Source organism: Glycine soja, chromosome 5 (genome assembly GCF_004193775.1).
Source record: "Glycine soja cultivar W05 chromosome 5, ASM419377v2, whole genome shotgun sequence".
Taxonomy (NCBI): Eukaryota; Viridiplantae; Streptophyta; class Magnoliopsida; order Fabales; family Fabaceae; genus Glycine; species Glycine soja.
Genome location: NC_041006.1, coordinates 32,839,423 through 32,859,223, shown reverse-complemented (window position 1 = coordinate 32,859,223; position 19,801 = coordinate 32,839,423). Strand labels below are relative to the sequence as shown.

The 19,801-nt window shown below is 33.0% G+C and overlaps 1 protein-coding gene across 1 annotated transcript; it reads left to right on the top strand.

Moving 5' to 3' along the window:
- The first annotated feature begins 8,351 nt into the window (after window positions 1–8,351).
- LOC114412557 (probable protein phosphatase 2C 9) lies at window positions 8,352–16,574 on the top strand. The gene is made up of 6 exons (XM_028376488.1): window positions 8,352–8,638; window positions 8,816–8,912; window positions 11,243–11,482; window positions 11,801–12,077; window positions 14,741–14,895; window positions 16,004–16,574. Exons 2-6 carry the CDS (start codon window positions 8,877–8,879, stop codon window positions 16,142–16,144), a joined length of 849 nt encoding a protein of 282 aa, XP_028232289.1. The 5' UTR covers window positions 8,352–8,638; window positions 8,816–8,876; the 3' UTR covers window positions 16,145–16,574.
- The last annotated feature ends 3,227 nt before the right edge of the window (window positions 16,575–19,801 follow it).

The window sequence follows — 19,801 nt, the reverse complement described above, 5'->3', positions numbered from 1 at the left end:
TCATCATATATGATCTCATTTGTTGCCCCAAATTCCCAAGCGCGTATTTCAGGTAGTTACAACCACTTAGTGAATGAGGATTAAGTAGTGTATACAATGGGATGCCTTATAAAAGTAACATTGGTGGATGTCCGAGGTCAATAGTCATCAAAAGATCGATTAGAGACACCACCCAATGCCGATCGAGAGTATTGGGGGTACACAACTTTGTTGTCTCGAGTGCGTAGACACAAAGAGACTTAAGACAATAAAAAACCTATCAGTGTGCACCTTAGATTCGGGTTAACGAAACACATTGATCTAATAACTTTGACCAAGAGTGTCTCAAGGGATATACAATCCTGCAATCTAGAGTATGTAAGTAAAAAAAGACTTAGAATGGTAAGAAACCTATCGGTGTGCGATTGATTCTGTCGAGGAAGCACATAGATCTCTATATGCCGACTAATAATGCCTGGAGGCATACACAATCTAACAATCTTAAATACATAAACACAAGAGATTAACCACAGAAAATAGGCGTTCGCCAAACGAATGAGCAGACCGAAATGGACATTGTACCGCAACTGACCCAAAGCCTACGAAAAGACATTTAAAAGAACAACGCTGACGACCTCTAGGCTTATGATGACGTCATTTGATGTGCCTGCCACGTGGCAAAATACGAATGGTGAGGATTTTAATAAAATTGAAACAGCAGAGTGAAACGCTGCATATGGGAGAATGATAGCAACAAGAGCCCACCACAACATAAACCACAAACCACAGCATACACCAGACTAACCCGCACCCATACCAAACCAACATACCTGAATGATTACGTGTGAAGGGACCCAACAGTAATGCCTAATTCCGTTAGCATTGTTGCTTGTTAGGGGACAACTCCAAATCACAATCCAATTCTGTTACAACAAAATTGATATCATTATCAATATTAGACATTGAAAACACTATAAAAAAGAATGCAATGAATGAAATAAATAAGGAAGAATTATGAATTACCTTTTATTGTAGTTAGCATAACATAGTGCAGTCCTCTGTTCCTAACAAATTGGTTCGACCTGCCATCCATGGTTGCCTCCTATGGCTGCCTCTACCTGCCGGAACCCCTACCTTCAATCATACCCACTCACTACAGCCACCAAGCCACCCTAGACCGCCTTGAAGAGGCTGTATACCACCTCACCTTGAACCTATCCTCCATGACCACCCAAACTTTGGAGATGACCACCAAGACTCTAGAGATGATTGTCAAGCTTGACGTCATCCTTGACCGGCTATCCGCTCTCATACTCACTCCCTTTCCTCCCAACTCATCCCCAACAGATGCACCACCACCTGTGGAGACCTTAACAACACCCACCACATCTCCATCTTTTCCCAAACCACAACCAACAACAACACCCACGTTAGCTCCGCCTCCCTTGGCTGTTTCCCACCATCCCGAACTCAAAACAGTCGCACCAATGGCTCTGCTGTCGCTTTTGCGCTTTCATTCGACCAACCACCACATCCAGCTTAGTCGTCCGTTGCCTCCATCACTCCGCACCGCCCACTGTCATTACCGCCATGGCCATTGCCACGAAATCCCTTACGACAATGACACCATCCTACTCGGCGACGCTGTCGTCAAGCATCAGATTCATCCGCGCTTGATTTGGATTCTTTTTTCCGCCAAGACTTGGTTTTGCTCTATCTGTCATCAGCGACGACGTTCGCCGCCACACCTGCCACCACATCCACCACCACCACCGAAGCCACCGCCTCCACCATCATCTCCGCCACCCGTCTTTAACGCCTTCCTTGATTGCTCCACGGTGTGGGTCACAAACCCAATCCTCTCCTTGGAAGTTCAGTTCTGTGGCACGAGTCACACACACTACTTATTCATTCAGACATTATTATTGTTAGGCCCAAACTAGCCCACAAACAGTAATTTCATTAACGTATCTTTTGTTTTCTAAACTCACCCTTGTTTCAGCTTGTTTTTATTGTCCAACCTTAAGGAGAAGGTTGGTTTTCCAGCGGCGGGTATTGATAGCAACAACAGCCCACCACAGCATACACCAGACCAACCCGCACCCATACCAAACCAACATACCTAAATGATTACGTGTGAAAGGACCCAGCAGTAGTGCCTAATTCTGTTAACATTGTTGCTTGTTAGGGGACAACTCCAAATCACAATCTAATTATGTTACAACAAAAATGATATCATTATTAGTATTAGACATTGTAAACACTATAAAAAAGAATGCAATGAATGAAATAAACAAGGATGAATTATGAATTACCTTTTATTGTAGTTAGCATAACATAGTGCAATCCTCTGTTCCTAACAGAGAACGTGTAGCCTCCCCACGCGCTCTCAGATGTGTCTATAAATACTCCAAAATTTAGGAAGTTCTTCACTCCTTCCAAACATTCAACAAATCTTGTGCCCTTCTTGAGATATCTTCTTCCTGTTGCGATGTGCAAGGCAATTTTCAGCTAGAGATTGCGGTGGTTACAACAGTGGTGGTGGAAAGCTTCTTTGTTACTACGGTGGTGTATTTAAATACTGAAATGATACTGGAAATTCTCCACTCTCTATATGTTATTTATGTGCAAGTATTAGAGTCTCATACAGTAGTCATACTTCTAAGTAGCAAACTAACAATTAAAACTTAATATTACGTATTATAAGATTTTATATCAAAGTATAAATATGTAGGGTATATCTGTAAAAAAAATGTAGGGTATGCGGAAATCAAATCTATACTAAGAGTTTAGTAATCAATGATTGTCAAGTGAAGAGAAAAATAGTAAAAAAAAACACAATCTAATTGAGTTGTCATTTTTTACGTAGTCTGAACTATAATTTGAAATTCATCCATGAATATTTATGGAGAAAATTTGTTACAAATTAAAGTTGATTAGTTTTTTTTAATTTTTTATTATCAAAAGGAGCTTACAGCCCCCAGAACATAAAAGTTAATAGTTTAATGAATATTTGTTACGTAAAATAAATATTGTTTTTCTCTATTTGCCTATTATTGGGAACAGGACATATAATAATTTAAATTCTCTTAATTATATATTTATAAAATAAGTTATTTTGATTTATTTTTAGCATATAAATATATTTTAAAATCAATTATTTTTAATTTAATTTACTTTTTTTAACAAATTTGATATATATTGATAAATAAAACATTTTCATAAAACTTGTATAAATACCATTTATCTAATTTACGAGCAAATAGCAAGTAACTACAAAGAAAAAGGATTATAAGTTTGACTTGATGGCGAAAGGAGATGAGAGAGAGGAGATGTCTTGGTTTTGAATCCAAGTTTTAAAAATTAGATCAGTTATTGATTGGGTTGGATATTAGGCTGAAGTGTCACTGATTGAACTGGTGAGTGAGTAGGTAAAAAGCAATAACTAATGTAATTAAATAACATTAAACATATATATATATATATATATATATATATATATTAATTGTGTCATAAGTTTAATAATTAGTTATGATAATTTGGTAGTAAGTTAATTTATTAAATAATTTTTAGATTCTTGGTTTAATTATTGGGTGTACCGTATATTTTTGTGTTTATAAGAAAAAATAATTAACACCAGTTCAATCAAACCATTTCAGTGGTTAAATTGAATTGATTTAAGAATTGATCACGTCAAACTGTGTCAATGACATGACTGATCTAATAAGAGACTCAAACTGACTAGATCACCAATTTCTAATTTGACTAGTCAGACTAATTAGTTGAGTCAGATTTTTAAAACTATGGTTTCAATCTCCCACTAATAAAAAAATTAACAAAGTATAACATTTGTCAATAAAAATATTAAAAAATAAATTTCAACTAAAGTAACCAAAGTTATTACACTTGTCGCGTTGGAGGCGCTAAGGGGCCAAATGTGTGTTCTTCATCAAATAGTTCTAATACAATGTAATTTTGATCATTTTGTGTTTCTACGATGGTGATTTTGTAGGGTATCTACTATAAAATGGATAAATAGTCATTTAAATTTCTAAAAGTGTAAATCACTATAATTTTAGTTTCTAAAAGTATCAAAATTTTATAAAAGGTCTTTAAAAGTCTAATTAAGAAAATCAACAAAATACTACAATAATTTTTGTTGAGTTTCTTAAACCAATTAAACTATCTTTACACATGAATGACATGTTATATTCCAATTAATGTCATTTTAGTCTTTGATTGGATTGTCAGGTGACAAATCACTTTTTAAGTGATATTTTGTGAGTTTTTATGTCATTTATATGCATTTTCTTGGCAAAACTCACATTTGAACATTAGTTTTGTATTGCAAAAGTATAGTCACTTAATTGAGTGAAAGAGTTAGAAATTGCATGATTTTATAAAAATCTGAAGACTCTACACTTGATAATGATCGTGATACATTTATCACAGTTGTGGTAAATAACACAACCTTGGCAAAAGGATAACTACCCTCTAGAGCAGTGCCAACCATTTGACCACGACCGTGGTAAATTTTACTACGGTCAAGGTCAACCCATGAAGGCCATAGTCAATTCATGTCACTCTAGAGTTTTAGCATTTCAACTTTTCAACCACAGTCATGGTGGATTTCACCACAATCATGATGTGCCTTTTCAATCTGATATCTTTTATGAGGTTATAAATAAGTGTTGTATCTTGTATCTTAAGTACTTTTGATCATATTTACAAATTTTGAGAGAACCTTGAGGATTTTTGAAAGTTATGAAGCGTGGATAACACCGTGAGGACGGATCGTGATCATCATTCCTACCTTATTGGTATGTCTAAGCTAATTTCTTATAGACTTTCTAGTTTTGCTTTGATCATGAGTTGCTAGTCACCCTAGTTCGGGGGTTATGATGTAACTGCCCAATTGTATCCTTTTTCTTATTCTTAATGAAATTTCTCAGTGTTTTATGTTAATTAATTATCTTTTTTTTTATTTTTATTGTTTAATTCAGAACTGATCAATCCTATGCTTAATCGAATGTACTGTGGTGATCATCTGCGTATGTTGGATAGACCTAAGTAATTACACCAAATTACATGATCAAATTGTTTGCATAATCTTCGATAAATTAATTAATCTTTAATTGATCACCACTTGTTTTGATTATAATCCTTGATTTGGAACAATATCTCTATGATCATTGGAGTATTAGTTCAAGACAAGAGCATCATTAGACCTTGATATCATATGCTTTTGATTGATTTTGAGAATCAGTAATTAACCGTGGTAGGAATTTCATAGGAACTTTGATTGGGGGAAAATCAGTACTAGTGAATCATAATCTTCGATCGATTTTAATATCATTCAAATATCTCTTTTGCGTATTTTACTTGTTTTCTTTTAAAACCAAAACTATAAAAATACTTCAATTCCTTTTTTGATTAATTCAACTGTTTAGTTTAATAATTTTGACTAATTGGAAACACAATTGGTCCTTAGGGTTCGATATTTAGACTTTTGATTCACTATTATGACTGCGTAGGATACATTTATCCTTGTGTGAATATTATTTTTACGCATTATACCACGTATACACTTTCTCTTGTTAAGTATGCATTGAATTGCACATGTGTATCATTAACTATCACATAAATATCATGTCGGGTAGGCACAAACTTAAAATTAAATACAATGAAAGTATTTTAATGATAAGACTAAAATGAAGGATCTTTTTGAAATTTTTATACTTTGAAGTACTTAGGTAGTGTTTGGTTCAAAAGGTTGGATATTTGCCGCATATGAAATGCAGCTGCAAGATTTGCAAGATTTGAAAAAAAAACATAGGAACCACATAGATGCTTTAACTTTCATCTCAAATTGTGAAGAAAGGAAGTGAAGGTGAGAAGTTGAAGACATCACACTACATTGTTTGCTGTATTGCCAAAATTGTCCCTCTCACTCGTGTGGTCTTGTGGCCCCCATTATTTACATTTTTATAATTTTATCATTTGTATCTTTTAGTTCCTATAGTTTTAAAATGATTTTTTAGTCTTTATAGTTTATATTTTAATTTTTTTTTAGTTTTTATAATTTAAAAATTATTTTTTTAATCCTTATAATTTACATTTTAATTCTCTTTTAGTCTTTATATTTAAAATTGATTCCCTATACTTTTCATTCTTTTCTATCAAATACACTTAAATAAGAAGAAATTACACTTTCCGAATTTGAAAAAAAAAATTGTAAAGGAGAGGTTAAACCGAAGTTTCTCTCAGAAACTGATAGCATTGCCTATTATTTATAGGAATGAATCTACCATGTCACCACCTTTTAACCGCATCTAAAATTAACCCTCTCGGGGGTTTAAAAACCCAAACCCACGAGACTTGACATTTATTTGTCGTCAATTGCAGATTTGTACATTGAGTATTTAGACTTCAGAGGTGGCAGGGATGGCAGGAGAATTAATGACCTGTTCGAAAAATCTAACTTGCAACTTTGACCAGATCTAATCTTTTCTAAATATCATATGGAAAGATACACTATCATACAAGAGCCAAAAAAAATTCATTTTTAAGTGTATTTTATTTTAAGAATCATGTTCTCATAAATATTATACTTGGAAATGCTATTTTTATAAACATGTTTGACTGATAGTATTTAGTAAGTTAAAAAATAAAATAAATTTAATTAAAAATTAAAATATAAAGGTGAAAGTAGAAACATAAAATAAAGAAGAGAAAATATGTAGTTACCAATTAGGTTTTTTTTTCCAAACTATATCTTCTCTCTCTTATCTTTTCTCAAAATATACTATTTTTTCAAAAAATTCTCAAACTACATCACTTTGATGCAAATATAAGGAATCAATTTTTTTCAAAATTATTAAAATAATATAAATATTATTATATAAATATATTTTTAATTGGTTTTAAAAATAATTTTTTATTAAAATAATTTTTATAATTTTTTCTTTCTTATACAATAGACATAAAATTTAAAAGTGTGGTAACTGAGATGATAGTCAGTATAAATATTATATTATATAAATACATTTTTAGTTGGTTTTAAAAATAATTTTTATAAATTTTTTAAGAGATATATACAGATAAAGAAAAATATAAAAATTAGAGAAAATTATAGTATAGTTTGTTAGTTACGATGTATGTATTTTTTTTTTTTGTTAAATTTATGTGTGGTTGATGTTTTTGTTTTGTTATGTTCGTTAATTAAAAAAAATGAGAAAATTAGTTAGTAGTATTAAAATAAATTAAAAAATATAATGAAAAAATAATTGATATATCTTTTTTAAGACATAAAATTTAAGAGCGTGGTAACTAAGATGATAGTAGATATTATACAAAAATTAAAAATTATTTTAATAATATAATTAAAAATTATAAAAAAGTATTTTAATAAAAGTATTTTTAAAACCAATTAAAAAATATTTATATAATATAATATTTATATTATTTTAATAATTTTTAAAAAATAATGTACGATTCATTAGATTTGTATCAAAGTAATGCAATTTGAGAATTTTTTGAAAAAATAGTATATTTTGTAAAAAGATAGGAGAGAGAAGGTGTAGTTTGAAAAAAAAAAACTTACCAATTACCATGAAAATAGGAAGACAAATATGAATAACTTAGTCGATACTGGTTGTTTGAAGGTTTATTTTTTTCTTATTTTTTTTATTTTTTTTCTGAAATTATTTTTTTTAAATTTCTAAGATTTAAAAAATATATTATTAGGAAGAAAGTATTTTAAGATGATATCGTATTTTTAGTTTTCTTAAAAAATAAAACTAAAAATCTTAATTTGTTATTTTCAGTTTTGAGCTTGTTTTTGAAATTATTTTAAAAAAAAAATATTTTTTAAATTTTAAACAGATATATATATATATATATATATATATATTATTTTCTATTTGTTAAAAAAAATTAAAAACACTCAAATCAAAGCTCCTATATTCCTGAAAATTAAACAAAGGAGTATTTGTCTGCATTATTGTAATTTGCTTTGTATTTCTTTTTAACCCTTTTGGGGACAAGACAAGATGGAGGGCAGTGAGAAAATTGTGTATTTGTGTGTGCGGCAAGAAAGAGAATATATGAAGGTTGAAAATTTGGCCGACCTTGGAGTGGACCCCACACCCTCTCCCCACGGCCAGGGGTAAGAAACTCAATAACCATTAACCAATGCCAATACAAAACAATACTAGAATACAATTAGGATCGTTCGTTGTTGGGTTTATAGGAAGGAAGGAACTAACTATGTTATGTTATGAAGTGAATCCTCGAAACAAAAACAGCTGTAATAATCAAACAAACAAACAAACAGTGTCAGCAATAAAACAAAGGAGACTCAGAAACGGCAAAAGTCAATAAGGGCAACCTATGCCTTTTGGCCCCCATTCATTCATTCATTCCAAGTTTCCAACACAACACAAAGACTTTCTCAAACAAAACCAGACGGTTATCTAGTCTTCCAATCTTCCCCCTATTCCCTGTTCCTATTCCTATTTTATCAATCAATAACATAAATAACACTTCTTCTTGCCTTTTAATATATTTTTCTCTCTTCCCCTCTTGTTTCACCTTTCAACACTTAATTAGAGACGACCCACTTTCCTTGCAGATCTTTTTCCAGGGAAAAGTTTGGATGGTAAGAGAATTTTTGGATTACCATATTGGGAATCCCCCCCCCTGTCTTTTTTTTTTTTCAGGGGTGATTGAATTGCTTGTTTTTTCTTTTTTTTTGATCGGCCTTTTTTGGAATTTATTTTTTTTGGGAAGTTTTGGACTTTCTCTCACGCTGATTTTTATTTTTATTTTTTTGCAGTTTTGTGGTAAGAGTTAGATGTTGAGTGATAGACGGAAAGGTTGAGGTGGAGCTGGATTATATGGATAGTCTTTGTTGCTTCAGCTCTGTCAGTCAGGTGAGGAATTCTTTCCCTTTGTAATATTTTTTCTTCTTCCTTTTTGCTCCTCTTTTTGTATTGGAAATAATCAATCTCCATGTAATGATGTCATGTGCTGAATGGCTGTTTGAGATTTGAAAATTAAGTTCTGGTGCTGTGCTAGTGAATTGACTTGGTTTGGGACTTTTCCAAATTTTATTTTCCTAATCTTACTTGATGAAAAATGTTATGTATATTGATTATTTCTATGTATTAACAGTTGTCAACTACCAACTCTCCTATAAGCTTAAGCTTTTGAGTAGAGGCATAACAATGGTTTTGTGCACGTGCCTTCTTTTTCTCATACTGCCATTTAATTATAAAGAACAGTGGGGTCATGAAGGATTTTCCTACAATACGAGGATCTTCTTACCTTGTTTTTGGATGTACTTAACAAGTATATCTAGGAGCTGGTGACTCAATGATTGCTTTCTGAATATGATATAGTCCTAGTGAGAGAGTCAAGAGAGAAAATAAAAATTGTGGAGAGAAGCTCTCAAATCACATGATTTTCGATTGAGCAAAAGAATGATTGTATGGAATGCAAATTCAGCAGGACGTGTGCGAGCATTGGCTTGGATGTGGAAATTGGCAATCATACTTTACTAAAAGGTTATGTGGTTTTGGTATCTATTATTTAACATGCAACTTAACTGAGAAATTGGAGATGTAAATCATGGAATTTAGATAGAGTGGATGAAATGGATAAATGCCTTTCTTATTTGTGATCAAAAGGTGCTCATCAGGTTTAAAGGGAGATTTTGCTAAATAGCTATAAGACCAACTATGTTTTATGTTATGGAATGTTGGGTGGTGAAGTGCCAACCAGAACATAAGTATTGCAGAAATGAGAATTGGAGGATGGATGTACTTGCTAGATAAGATAGGAATAATATGGATATTATAGAAGAAAGCAGGAATACCACTTATTGAGGAAAATACGACACAATCTTGCCTGACATGATTTGCCCATGTGTGGAGGAAAACAATTGAAGCCCCTGTAAGAGGTATTGATTAGATGGAGGATAAACGAATAATGAGGGTAGTGAAAGACCAAGGAAAACTCCAAGAGAAAACATTGAAAAAATCTATATCTAACTATAGGTCTTTCTCATAATTTGGTTTTAAACAGAATACATTGGTATTGATTGCTTCAGGTAATCGACTTCTTCCAGTGGAAAAAAGACCTTTTGTTGTTGTTGGATATATAATAGAGGTTGCACAGATTATACTCTTGACCACTACTTATTCTGAGGGAGATCATCTTCTGTTTCTCTCAAAAGATTGAACCAGTGGATGGTTGATCCTTCCATATAATTTAGCCAATATGATCTTCACTTCTTTTGAAGTATTTTTCCCTTCAGAGTATGTTTCTGGCTTTCTGCCTTGGTGATCCATTCCTCAGGATCTTCCCCATTAAAGGTGTGCAGTTCCACTTTCTTAACTGCCATACAATACTTATCCAAACCTTGGAAATTTGAATCCGACCCCTGGTTAGAAGAATTCCTTCTTTTATGATTGGAATTCTCATTTTACTCCATTGTTCTCTTCCCAAACAGCCTTGCAGAGGTACTGCAAAATGATGGCTGGAATAATGTTTTGTCAGAAGAGCAGTAGATGGTTGGCATGATGATAGAATCATCTGGAAGAGGACATGATTAATGACGTAAGAATAGAGCTAGTAAATTGAGACAAACTGCTAAAGAAGTACCAACCAATTTAGGAATAAGAACCAAGTAGCTATAATATAGCCTAATGGACAGAAATAAGCCAAAGAAGGCAAAAGCGGATAAACCTAAATGCAGGAAAAAGAGAGAGAAATAAAGCTAAACACAGGAAAAAAAACAACACCAAATGCAGGAATAAGACCCAAACAAGTCCATTACAAGGGGGAGAAGTGCAACCCATTGGATAATACAAATGTTATCAAACAATAGGAGTGCCAGATACTTTAGACTCAGCAGCAGATATAGTGATGGAATCAGATTATCAGAGATGATGCCATGTCAATCTCCTAAAAGCTTAAGCTATTAAGTGAAGGCCTAAAAATGAATTTTTATTTTTATTTTTATTTTTTAACAATGGTTATCAGTTAACCTGAAAACAAGTTGGTTCAAGTCAACCTAGTGAGTATGAAATCATTGATTTTGTTTCTGACTTTGTCTTAGTGATATCTTCCAACTTATATTCTCTTTTGGTAGTCACAGATGTAAAGTTTTTCTTTTCTTTAATATATATTACTGAAATATGTTAAACTAGGCAAGACCAATATATTCTCTGTTATTGTATTTTAAATTCTCTATCTTTAGGTGGTCGGAGGGCGTTCTTCATGTAACTCTGGCAAAGGCAAGAGCAGTCAGTCCTCAGTCAAGTATGGCTATAGCCTAGTTAAAGGGAAAGCAAACCATCCGATGGAGGACTACCACGTAGCAAAATTTGTGCAGTTCAAAGGGCGAGAGCTTGGGCTTTTTGCTATATATGATGGACACCTGGGTGACAGTGTACCAGCCTATTTACAAAAGCATCTGTTTTCTAACATCTTGAAGGACGTGAGTTGTTGAATGAAACTAAAGATATGCATTTATTACCTTGATCTCATCTGATTTATCTGGAAAAGGGTTTTTCTTCCGTTCTATCTTATATTGCATATAGCATGACAATTTTGTTTCCATACTTTTTTGGCAATATCAACCATATAAAAGTACAAGTCATTTTAGTTTTAATATCTTGAAGAGGTTGGTAAGATCTCTGTCCTTGCAAAAGAACTTTGAAAGGATGTGTAATGGTAAATTTGGCTTATTATACTTGTTATGATGCCTTTCGCTGTAATTATGTTTATGATTGTGAAGTTGTCATTCATTACATAGGAGGACTTCTGGAATGATCCATTCATGTCCATTTCTAATGCGTATGAGACAACAGATCAGGCAATTCTTTCTCACAGTCCTGATTTGGGGCGAGGAGGATCAACTGCAGTGACTGCAATTCTCATAAATAATCAGAAATTATGGGTAGCCAATGTTGGAGATTCACGAGCTGTTGTGTCGAGGGGAGGGGTGGCTGGACAGATGACAACTGATCATGAACCCAATACTGAGCGGGGAAGCATTGAGACCAGAGGTGGCTTTGTCTCAAACATGCCAGGTTCTTCAATTAATCCTGTTGCTTTAGATGTTACAATGCTGATTTATCTTTTCATACTATGGGATTTCATTCATATCGTGTGATGGGGAATAGTATGCATGGTTTTATGCGTCTCATAATCTAATTTGCATTTTTAAATTACAACATGTGACTTGATCCATCATGCTTTATATAGTACCACCATTCCAATTAAAAAGATGATTGGATCATATGTGATAGCTGAAAAATTGACTTCTCATCAGATGGTTATGGGTAATTGATGCTAAGTTGTTAACTTCACAACACTCAGAATAAATTCTAGATAGATTTCTGTTATTTATTCAGCATACTGATATTTATATAAGGACTAGTTTTTGAGATCGTAATTTTACCTTAAATTTCCATTATTTCCAAAGCTACAATAACTACTGTTATCATTTCCAGCACTTCCCCTCAAGCTAGGGCTTACAAATCATATTCACCAAGCTTGTTACAATTACAAACATGGTGAATTTGAGTGTCCCAAAGAGACTATTTGAATATATTTGCCAGTTGATCATTGGAGCCAACAAATGTGTTGGATCAAGTGGCCTCGGAATAATTAAGAAAGGGGGGTTGAATTAATTATTAATGTGTCTTGACTAATTAAAAATTATCCTTCTTAATATTACTAGATTCAATTAGACTTTACTACTAAGTTATAAGAAAGTAAAGAATAGAAACAATAACTTAGACAAAAGTAAAGTGTAAATAAAAAGTACACAGCGGAAAAGTAAAGAGTGTAGGGAAGAAGAAAATAAACACAAGTTTTTATACTGGTTCGGCAACAACCTGTGCCTACATCCAATCCCCAAGCAACCACCTGTTCTTGAGATTTTCAATAACCTTGTAAAATCCTTTACAAGCAAAGATCCACTAGGGATGTACCCTCCCTTGTTCTCTTTGAACAACCAAGTGGATGTACCCTCCACTTGAACTGATCCACAAGAAATGTACCCTCTCTTGTTCTCAGTATTACTACCCAAGTAGATGTACACTCTACTTGTACCACAAAGGATGTATCCTCCAATGTGTTAAGACAAAGAATTCTTAGGCGGTTAGTCCCTTGAATCTTTGTAAGGGAAAACAAAAGATATCTCAGGCGGTTAGTCCTTTGAAATCTTTTGTTTAAAGGGAATGAGAAGAATCAAAAGAATTCTCAGACGGTTAGTCCTTTGAATCTTTTGGCAAGAGGGAGAAGGAAAAAACAAAAGAATTCTCAAGCGGTTAGTTCTTTGAATTCTTCTGGCAAGAGAGAGAAAGAATGAAGAAGAAGAATAGCACAAGTTTTTGGCCAATGAACTTTTCTTGAATAAAGAAAGTATTGAACAAAAACTCTTAGAAGAATGCTTTGAATGAATGAAAGAAATCTGAAAGTTCTTTTTGTAAAATTTATGCCATGGTCACATATTTATAGCCATTTGATGGCTCTTGAAAAAACAAGTTAAAAGTTGTGACTCTTCGCAATTTCTTCAAAACTAGTCACTTTTTAAAAGTTGTGACTCTTTTGAAAATTAGTCACTTAAAGGTTTTGACTTTTGAAAAAATCTTCAAAAATAAGTCACTTTAAGAATTGTGGCTTTTGATAATTTCTTTTTCAAAATAAGTCACTTGTAATCGATTACACATCAACAGATGTGACTCTTCATGTTTAAATTTGAAAATCAAAATGTTTAGAAATACTAGTAATCGATTACACAAGTTTGAAATGATTTGAAAATGTTTTATCATAAGTTGTAACTCTTGAAATTTGAAATCTAACGTTTTAAAACATTGGTAATCGATTACATGATTATGGTAATCGATTACTGCTTTGTAAATCAGTTTGAAAAGAATGTTGACTATTGATAATTGATTACTGCCTTACCAGAGAGTAAAACTCTTTGGTAAAAGATTTTTCATTTTGAAAAATTCTCTTAATCAAAATTGTGCTATTCAATATTTTGAAAAAATCTTTTTATACTTATCTTAATGGTTCTTGCATATCTTGAGTCTTCTCTTAAAACTTCACTTGAATCTTGATTCTTGATTGAACGACTCTTTAATTCTTGAAACTTGTTTGACTCTTGATTCTTGACTTGAGTCTTTGACATCATCAAAATAAACTTGGAAAGCTTTGCTTCCACAAAATGCGGTGATAATTTTTTTGCGGAAGAAGTTTTTCTCACACTAAATGACAATTTATTTCCACATGCTCATGCTTAGTCTCTTCATGGAAAAATGGATTAGATGCTATGTGCGAAGCTGCTTGGTTATTACATTACAACACAACTTCATTTGTTGAATGTTCCCTGAATTTTAATTTTTGAAGTAATTGTGTTATCCAAAGAAGCTCACTGGTAGCTATGGCCATAGCTTACCTTAAACACTTGATCAAATAGTATTAATGTGTCAAATTACATTGATTAGTGTTAATGTGTCAAATTTTACACCAAGTACATAGCTTACCTTAAACACAAGAATCATTTGATCACATAAGAATTACATCCTATAAGATATTATTGATTAGTATTAATGTGCCAAATTTTACACCAAGGTCAATTGATCACACAATTCAATATATAAATGTGAAAAGTACTGTGATTCCTTTTTTCTTTTAATGCTTTCTATTATGTACTAATTTTTTCATTTGTGGGTTATATCAGGAGATGTTGCAAGAGTGAATGGGCAGCTTGCAGTTTCTCGTGCCTTCGGAGACAGAAACCTCAAAACACACTTACGATCTGATCCTGACATTCAGTATACTGACATTACCCCAGATGTTGAGCTTTTGATACTTGCTAGTGATGGTCTATGGAAGGTTTTGATTATTCTCTTTTTGTCTATTTTTTCTTGAAGGCAAAACTGCACTTTTCATTCCTTAACTTTACTGTAGATTTTTTTATGTCCTACAACTAATCTTATTTCATATTTATTCCAAAATTTTTCTCTGATCCAAAAGTTTGTCCCCAGTCTCAACTAACTTCATTCCAAAGTGCTAATAGTGGCATCCTATATACGGACAAGTGCACCATTGGCACTACATCATCTAGTATTTCATTTCATTATCATCCTAAATGTTTTCTCCAGGAGAAGGGCTAATGATATAATTTTCCAAATACACTATTATTGGTTAAAATTTATTAAAAGCCACTAAATTATGTGGGTCTGGCTCCTAGTTTAATGAGCCTTATACAGGATTTTGTAGTTTCTAATAATTTCTGTCAATAATTGAAAATGTGTGAAAAAGAGTGTTGGAGTTTGTGCTACTAACACGTCTGTTTTCCCCAAATACTAATCTAAAAGGGGTGCGCTGTGAATTGTGCACTTGTGCTCGTATTTGATGCCATACTTGCAAGTTCCATTAGCATTTCCAGCGGGGTTAATGATTGGAATGGGCGTCAAAAAGATTAAGGCCTTGTTTGGATAAACTTTTTCACAAACACTTGTTTGAGAAGAAAATAAGAGAAAAATGAAATAAACTTCTCTTGTAAGGTAAAATTAACTTATGCATAAGTTAAAATAAGCTTTTTTGAAAAAGCTAACTAAGAGAGCTTTTACAAATTAGCTTATGCAGAAGCTAATTTTAGCTTAAGGGAGAAACTTGCTTATTTCATCTTACCTTATTTTTTTTCTCATATAATTGTCAATGGAGAAGTTTATCCGATCACAACCTAAGACCAAGAATGAAAAAAAATGATAATGTCAATTTGAATCAGTTATTTTAGGTGCTGTATGTGTTCTCCAATCAGAATTACAGTTCAACTTCGGCGATCCACAAAAAGTTTGCATTAAATAGCACAAGCATGCGTTAAACAACACCTAAGGAACTGTATCTAAGTTTCGTCCATCAGGGAATTGGGCCAGTAAAACAGCATTCTTTATGTAAATAACTATTTCATGCGCTCACAAATTTTCATTTATTCCAGGTAATGGCAAACCAAGAAGCTGTTGATATTGCAAGAAAGATAAAGGATCCACAAAAGGCAGCGAAACAACTAGCCACTGAGGCATTGAACAGAGACAGTAAGGATGATATTTCCTGCATTGTAGTTCGTTTCAAGGGTTGAAAAAAGGGAACACACATACTCTCTAAATTCAGGGTATATATATTCTACATATCAAGATGCAATTCCATGCTCATGAAATCCATTATCAATTTGGAATTTCCTGCAAAAATAGGTTTTGCCCCATCCCTTCATATGTAAAAATATAAAATTTAAGTTCTCGAATTTAGGTCGTGCTGTTTAGCTGTTTAGTATTTCTTGATTCTTCGTTGTGTAGAATCACACCATAATTTTTCTTTGTAATATGCATTGTTATGTTGTGGAGCAGTGTGAAGAAGATGGCAGCAGTTTATACATTGAACATGGAATTTGTGCATTTGTTTTAAACTGAGTGTATGGTATAGTTGAAATGACCCTAGCTTGAGTTGCTTGATCTCTGGCTACAATTCAATCGAGTATAGCAATTGATTGAGACATGAAACTGTTTAATGTTTCCAGTTTCCATTTTTTTCCTCCTCTTTTTTGAGGGGTATATTTGAAAGCTCAATCAATTCAATTGTTCAAGTATTCAGCTACTTGAATTAAATCTAGATGATATGAACGTTACTTCTTGAGGTGTTTGCTGGGAAAAATCGTGGCTGGTACGTTTTATTTCTTATATTTACAAATGGAAGACGAACTATTGATTATTTTTTAAGTGAAAATAGCGCTTCTTGTATACTAATGATGCGTGAGTGTCGATTTCATTTTATAATTTAGAAATTGGTATATTTTTTTTAACTAATTAGAGATCTTCGTTGGTATGATTTTTTGAAGGAAGTGAAGTTAACAAACTTATGATCAGAATCGACAAGGGGAGATGAATGAAGAGATTTTGATTTTACATTGTTTGATTAAGAAAAGTGAGAGGAATGAAAATAACCCTTTACTTGTTTAGTTCATAAAAGGAAGAAGGGATTTTAAAATTAATTTATTTTTGTACTTAGAAATATTTTAATTAACATTTATAAGACTATTTATTACTTGATGTGTATTTTTTTGTTTTTGATGTTATTCTAACTTCCCTAGTTAGTAGTTAGTTATAATTAGTTGTTTATTTGGTTGGTGTTGACAACTTTGTGATAGGTAGTTATTGTTAGTTGCTTGATCTATTAGTATAGATAGCTTTGTGACAGCTATATCAACTAATTCTAGTTAATGGATAGTTATGATAGTTGGTTGCTATCCAGATATATAATCACCTTGGATTGAATAATAATATTTTCTCAATCTGGATTTTCCTTTTTTCTCTCTCATTCTAATATGGTATGCAGAGCTTAGGTTGAACCCTAGCTTTCTTTCATGGCTTTTGCATCTGTTCAAAATTCTCCTCCATTGTTGTCTTTGCCAGCAAGTGCTTTGAAATCATTTGTGCACTCAATTTCTCAAAAATGGCATGGGAAAAACTATCTTCTTTGGCTCCAACAAGTGGAACCTGTGATCAAGAGTCATCTTCTTCATCATTATCTTGTTAATCCGATCATTCCATAGAAATATGTGTCACTTGAAGATCACGATACTGACACTGTCATTGATGTGTTTCGTGCTTGGAAAGAACAAGATCACTTCCTTCTTGCGTGGCTTCAGTCTACTATTTTTAGTGACATATTGGTTACAAATCCTCATGGCAGCTATGGGACAGGATTCAATCACACTTTCAATTGCTTACTCGAGCTCGTGTTTGACAACTTAACAATGAGTTTTGATCTCTTTCTCTCTTGATAATTGGTCCATTACGAATTATCTCCTTTATGTTCAGAATCTTGTTAACGAGCTCACCTTTATTGGTGAATCGATGCCGACATTTGAACATCTAAATCCGATTCTTGATGGCTTTCCTAATGAGTATGATTCTTCTATTTTTGTTATCAATACTGGATTTGATCCCCTTTCGATTAATGAAGTTGGGACAATTCTGTTAGAGCATGAAGCACACATCAAATGATCAAGAAAAAGAGCCTTAGGTTCAATTAATCTCACTGAAGGTCTCTCTGGCAGTTCCTCTTAGTAGAATGCTTTTGATCCCAATTTTGCACCTGTTATGAACCCTAATTCTCAGGGTCAAGTCAATCTGACTACTCAATCCTCCTCTAGTGAAAATTCCTCTAATGATTATGGTGGAACCCATTTTTTTAATGGTTGTGGTGGTCGAAACTCCGGTCGTGGAGGGGTTGGTCGAGGTAGATTTGCCGATGTGCAATGTCAAATCTGTTATAAGTTTGGTCATGTTACATCATTCTGTTATCATAGATTAAAAGAGAATTATGTTCCTACTCTTCCTCCAACAACTTCACTTGCTCCTGCTTTTGCTCAAACTGCTTCCACACAATTTGTTCAGTGGACCTCTATTATACCTGCACAACAAGTTCAATATGCACAACCTGTTCAATACATCATTCCATCTTTACATGGAAATGCTCAACCATATATTGTTGTTGTTCAACATCAGTTAGCTGATATTCAACCACCTCTACAGACCAATCACCAAGTTTCTCAACAACAAGCTAATCCTCAAGTTTATCTCACGAGTTCTTCTGTTCCTTCTCAAAATTGGTATCCTGATTCTAGTGCTTCTCACCATGTGACTAATATGTCATAAATATTCATCAAGTGACTCCTTTTTAGGGGCCTGATCAGATTAGTATTGGAAGTTGTCAGTGCCTAAACATCAATTCCTCATGTTTTTCAACCTTTTCTTCACCTATTACTCCTAAACTTTCCTTTGTCCTAAATAACTTATTATTTGTTCCTTCCATTACTAAAAATCTTATACGTGTTAGTCAGTTATGCAAAGTTAATGATGTTTTTTTTTTAATTTCACTCATCTTTTTGTCTTGTTAAATCATAGGATTCTAAACAAGTTCTACTCAAGGGAGTTATGGGAAAAAATGGTCTCTATCAGTTCCCTCAATTGCTTGCTTTTGTGTCTCGATCCAAGAGTTTTTCAAATGTTTTTGATTTTGTTTCTTCCAATAAAAATGTTCTAAATAGCCCAATTGTTAATACAATCACTTGTAATTATGTTTCTTTTGCTACTTGGCATTCTAGGCTTGGTCACTTTAGTGCTAATGCTATGAAAATTGTTTTTTTGGCTTTGTAATATTCCAAATATCAATAAAAATCCTATAGGTTTTTTTAGTTGTCGTTTTATTGGCAAGTCTCCTCACCTTCCTTTCGTTTCTTCTAACACTGTCTATGCTAAACCTTTTTATCTTGTTTTTATTGATTTTGATTTGTGGGGCCCTGCACCATTTCCTTCACCATCTGGTTACAAGTATCATGTTACTTTTGTTAATACCAGATTTACTTGATTTTATTTGCTTAAGAACAAATCTGACACCTTGGAAACTTTTAAACTCTTTAAATCTATGGCTTTAAACAAGTTTAATTATTCTATTAAGGCTATTCAGTATGATTGGGGAAGGGAGTTTAGACCTTTTACCAAGTTCTTAAGTGATCATGGAATTCAACACAAACTTATTTATCCCCATACTACTGAGCGCAAGCACATGGATATTATTGTACTGGGTCTCACATTGCTTTCTCGAGCTAAGCTACCTCTCCACTATTGGGATCATGCCTTTGTTTCCAACATCTATTTAATCAATAGACTTCCTTCCTCAGCCATTAATCATGAAGTTCCATATCAAAAGCTGTCCCTCATTCTTAAGAGCATTTGGT